Below are 5,768 nucleotides of genomic sequence, written 5' to 3'. Positions count from 1 at the left end.
TTCCCGATTTATCAACACTTTTCTCCATCATTTTTTTTACCAAATACCATTAAAGTGGAATTGATTACCATCTGGGGTCAGTCAGAACGCTTTCGACCGAATGTAGGCAAAGCAACTCGGTATCTTGTTCTTTCAACTACAAGCACGGTAGAAAACGCCAGCCTCTCGAGAAATGGCAACCGAGTGAACCTTTTTTTAAAAAAAAAATTTAAAAAAGGGACAAGAATCTGGATGGATATATTTAAAAAAAAAAGGGACAAGAATCTGGATGGATATCAACTATCACGTCTCATGGCACCACAAACAAATTGTCTAGAGTATTTCTGGCATCGCCAAAAGTAACTCTTAGCTTCGAGTTACAGATTTAAATTCGTTTTTCTATGAATAATACATGACAAGCTTTAAACTATAAATAATGTAATATAAATTTTTCTCTGTAATTTGTTTTGTTCCTGCGATTTAAATAATTACATATCATGTTGTATTTGAAATAATAATAGTAATTAATAAAATAGAAAGACCTGTACAGACTAAGAAAGATCGCACACGTATACAAGGAAGCAGCATCTCTGCAAATCTCTTCGTAGTATTATATATTTTAACTGTTTTTATATTTTTTTTATGAGTATTAAATAGAATAAATTATAATTTTAAAAAACACAAATGACAAGTCTTTTAAAAAAAAAAAATTCTCAACCGGGCTAGTTTGTGCTAAACAAAAAACCTCGTCTTCAAGCCGAAGGCTCCTTGATCTTACCACATTTTATTAGTGCCTGATGACAATCAAAATAAAAAGCAATGTGCCATGTTTTCACTGTAATAGACTATCGATAAACTATTCTACGACGGTGGAGGAGCCGAACAGTACACTACCACTAATCTTCTTTTAACTCTTCTCTGAAAAGAACACGGCTGGGAACGGGAGAGCCCTTTATTTTCCGAGGAAACGAAAAGGTTGCTTTTGACAACTTTTTGCTCCCATCTGGCTCTGTTACCCAGCCTGGCTCTCTTAAATGGTTCATGTGACCACTCTCTGCCCTGGTCCTGGATAGGGTTTGAGATTTACAGGCAAATTTCAGCCTCTCATTATTTTAAAATCTATAACTCTCAAATCTTTGCAGCGCCAATCGACCATTAGAATAATGGAAATGAGTCGGGATTTGCTAGAGCAAAAGGGGCAAAAAATTCCTGGGTCAGTAGAAGGCAGTGAAAAAAATAGAGGCTATATCAGGGATCATCATTAATTCTATGAGAAAATAGTTGATGGTTGGATTCCTAGCATTCATTTTTCTACTTAAGAAGGAAAGAAAGGATAAAAGGACCACAAAAAATCAAAAGAAGCAAAAAGGATTGTGAGTAGTAAAGTTAATTAATCACACTGTTTCTTCCCACATGATGCATTGAAGTTTGAAGCTTGCCTCATGGAATAGAGGGACAAGGCCTCGTTGATAAGTCCAATCCAACACATGCTTTGACTGTCAAGTGACCACCTTTGACTAGTCCTCTACCTTACAACCACACATCTAAAGGGCTCCACTGTTATATAACATGTTTGTTTTTATATTTTAAAAAAATTAAAAAACTTTATTATAAATTAATATTATTTGATATTTCTAAATAATATATTAATTTTAAAGATAATTTTTTTAAAATAAAAAATATTATTATTTTAATATATTTTTAAGTGAAAAACACCTTAAAAAATAACCGCAACCTCGCTGTCATGTTTGTGAACGCAACTGTAACCGTGTTTCTTTAAAATTTTAAATTTTGTTTGTTAATTTTTTAATGTTTTTATATCGTTTTGATGTGTTGATCTCAAAAATAATTTTTAAAAGATAAAAAAATTATTTTGATATATTTTTAAACAAAAAATTAAACCACAACCGTTACCACAATCCCAAACAGACCCTAAAACTATTAGGTTATGAAATTTTTTAATGAGATATGGCAACCTCCTACATCCAATATCCTTAAATTTAGTAAGCTTTGAGACAAGTGGAGCTACCGAAACTAGTATTTTTTGTCTTAACCAAACACTAACCCTGGATATATACAGGGCTAATGAGCAAGTGCATGTGCCTTTAAAAATCTTGTTAGACTCCATACTGGATCATGAGATTTTCAAGAGTTACAGATATTTTTCATTTGATACGTCAGTTATATTATTATTTTTTTGACACTTAAAAGATGTTTAATCTTATCAATGAAATAAGACTTGTTTAGTCCTCTTCTCAAAAAAAAAAAAAAAGAATCATGAATTATAAAGACTCAATAAATCATTAAAAGAAGAAGGTTATGAATCTTCATTCTCATCTGTATATTTATTTTTAGAGTTTTTTTTAAATATCATAGCCATTTTTTAAAAAAAAAATACTTATTTAAGCATAGTAAATAAGTGTGAATAATCCTAAAATGCTAGGGGCTTCAATGTCCTCTACACTTACAATACTAGAGGCATCACCTGCAAGTCCTTGAGGTAACCTTCATCTCCTTTGAAGTATACTAATATTAGTGTTGAGAAAGACTTCTTATACAGGAGAACTACTCTCCTCTCTCGTCTATGATGGATGTTGGAGCCCCATCCCTTCTAATTATAAGGTCCAATCCAATTGACCTATGTCCCTTGCTGCTTCTCCTGATCTTATGTTGGAATTAGAACTCCTTATAAGTGGTAATAACATCCATAATCTGATTTTTTTCTTAATTCGTTTTTTATTCACAGTAAAGAAGAAGAAGAAAAGAGTTTTCTATAGGATGATAGTCTTGTTCTCAAATTAGACTAAGATTAGCTCAAGATTTTTTCACTAAATTGTTTCTTAAAAGTTACAAAGAGCAAAAATAAAAAATAAAATTGAGAACAATAATAACTAGGGTTATAAATGAAATAATCACCCATCCACATTGTTAGATGGAGTGACCTTTCATGTTATCTTAAATCTCCAGAAATCCACTTAATTATTATATTAAATGCAAAATGTCATTTTATTTCATAATGAACACCTCTTTTAACAAAAACGAGCCACTTAGCCACAAGAATTCCAACAATTATGTATAAGACATGCAAATATTATGGGAAATGTGAAAAAACTCTTATCTATTACTAATAAACTTTAAAGATTTTTTTTATGTTAAATACATAAAGATTTGTAAGTCTATTGATAGATCAACATTTTTTTTTTTACTTGGATCCTCAATTCAAAGGAATTAAAGAAAAGGTAATAATTCATCATCCTTATACTCATCCAAATACTGTGCCTAAGCATGCATGTATCTAACAAGTTGTCAGACCTAACATCCTTAGGCTCAACTGTATATCGAGCCCATATATTCATAGGTTGGGGCAAGGTTCCAGACCCAATAATCTTGGGCTTAGTCAAGTGTTAATCCCAAATATATAAAATTTTGATGAATTATTAGACTCAACATCTTTGGAATTAACTAAGCATCGAGTCTCGACATATAAGGTATGACGAGCTGTTAGACTTAACATTTTTACGCTTAATCAAGCGCTAAGCCTCAATATATACGGGTCTAGTGAGCTTCTAAACCTAGTATCTTTGAGCTCAGCTATGTGTTAACTCAGAGTATAAATGACTTTAAAAATCTTGTTAGGTTTCATATTAGATCATAAGACTTCGATGAAATATAGATTTTCTCGTTTTTTACACATAAAAGATCTTTAACACTATTAAATAAATACAACTTTTTAGTCCTTCTTACCACTAAAGGTAAGAATTATTGGCCTATAAATACCCTAAAAGAAGAAGGTTTTAAATCTTCATTCTCAATTATATATTTATTTTCAAAGTATTTTTCTAAAATATCATGACTTTTTCTCTAAAAATAAAAATTATTTAAATATCAAAAAGTATCTAAATTCATCAAAAAAAAATTTACAGGTACTAACCATTCACCACTTTAACCTATCAAGAATAAAGCACTAGTTACTAGTTATTTTAATTAAATAAATAAATTTAATTATTAAAATTAATAAATTAATTGATTATCTAAGATATAATATTTGTTGAGAAAGCTTTTTAATGGAAGGGGATGGAATCAATTCTTTTCACCTCTATTCCTCTTCATCTTCTCAAGATTATCTTCCGTAAAAGAAATGTTTTGAATTTTTATTATTATCCTACCAATTATATCCATACAGTTTTTATAGATAAATGTTTCTCAATAACTGACTCGCAGTAATCATAATCATCAACATCCACTTGCTTCTCCAACAAACCAAGAAAAGTAATCATTTTTCGCTGCTCTCTTTCTTTACCCAGGCATATAAAGGGCATTACTTCCTCACTTTTCCTTCACTTCTCTGCACAAAGTTCGATTCTACTCTCTTCCTCGACAAGTTATCAATCTCGATTCGGTTTAGTAAATTTATTAAGAAAAAATCCATGTATCAAAGCTAAATTTGAACTAGGTTTTCATTTGAATTTTTCTTAATATTTACTTAATTTGCAATCTCAAGTTAAAATCAAAGAATTTTTTTTAAATAAAACATAAAATGAGGTTGACCCATCATTTTTTTAGAAAATTGATAGGCTGAAGTTGACCCAAAAACGTAGAATCCTAAATCCTTTTCCAAACCAAACCGAATTTTATCCTAGCATTGTAATTATGTTCCCAAACCCGCTCTAAATGTATTAATTACGAACTAAACAATTAATTCACTCAAGGTGACTTGGTGAATTAATTTTTAATTTGGTTTAACTTCTCAGACCAAGACCAAGAATTCATGGGGGGAAAACATCTGAAACGAGGTTTTTTTTTTTTCTTCTCCGAAGTAATAAACCTGAACTGATCAGGTAACACGCTAGCTAACTCGAGAATTAAGTAACCAAAGTCCTTTTCCAAGTCAAACTCGGAGTCGGGTATAATAACTAAACCCTAAACCCTGTACCACTCCTAAACTACCCCAATGAAAACTCGTTAGCAAATACATTTGACAGACAATCCTCTAATAAATAAACTCGTTATTCCCAACTTACCCCTACTATCTCTTCTGATTATTGTTAATCAAACGGTCACAAATCCATCAACCCAAAAATCCCCAACCATTTGATCTCCTCTAACAGCCGTCTCTTTGTTACTCTCAAAACAAGAATCCGACGTGTCACTCGCATCCCCCTTGTATAAATACGTCTTAACCTACACAACCAAAAACCACACACCCTTTCTTGTTTCTCTCTCTTTCAAGATTAGGGTTTTCGTTTTCAAGAAAACACCATGAGCGATCAGAGGCAAACAGGGAAGGTGAAATGGTTTAGTGACCAAAAGGGGTTTGGTTTCATAACCCCTGACGATGGCGGTGATGATCTATTTGTCCACCAATCTTCCATCAAATCTGAAGGGTATCGCAGCCTTGGAGACGGCGAAGAGGTTGAGTTTGAGATTGAAAACTCTGACGATGGCCGTACTAAGGCTGCTAATGTCACTGCTCCTGGTGGAAACCCAGTTCAGGGCATCCGATCCAGTGGTGGATATGGTGGTGGTGGGTATGGAGGCGGAGGTGGCGGCCGCGGAGGCCGAGGTGGTGGAGGCTACGGAGGTGGCGGAGGATATGGAGGTGGTAGCGGCGGGTATGGGGGTGGAGGTTATGGCGGCGGGATACGGAGGGGGGGGTGGTGGGTATGGCGGAGGTGGCGGTGGAGGTTGTTATAGTTGCGGGGAGTCGGGGCATATGGCCAGGGACTGTCCACAAGCTGGCGGGGGGGGGGGGGGGGGGGGGGGGGGTGGGGGGGGGGGGGGGGGGGGGG

General features: G+C 34.0%; 1 protein-coding gene across 2 annotated transcripts in view; it reads left to right on the top strand.

Moving 5' to 3' along the window:
- Positions 1-5,160: 5,160 nt before the first annotated feature.
- LOC105141100 (glycine-rich protein 2-like) overlaps positions 5,161-5,768 on the top strand; it is a 1,112-nt gene continuing 504 nt past the window's right edge. Inside the window, exon 1 of one of the 2 annotated variants that reach the window (XM_011048214.1) lies at positions 5,161-5,577. In XM_011048214.1, the coding sequence (XP_011046516.1) occupies positions 5,239-5,577 (339 nt within the window). In that variant the 5' untranslated portion in view covers positions 5,161-5,238. Of the gene's footprint in view, positions 5,605-5,768 lie in introns of both variants that reach the window. The other variant, XM_011048209.1, reaches the window with a different exon arrangement.

This window comes from Populus euphratica, unplaced genomic scaffold (genome assembly GCF_000495115.2).
Source record: "Populus euphratica unplaced genomic scaffold, PopEup_1.0 scaffold3.1, whole genome shotgun sequence".
NCBI lineage: Eukaryota > Viridiplantae > Streptophyta > Magnoliopsida > Malpighiales > Salicaceae > Populus > Populus euphratica.
This window is presented reverse-complemented; position numbering and strand designations above follow the sequence as displayed.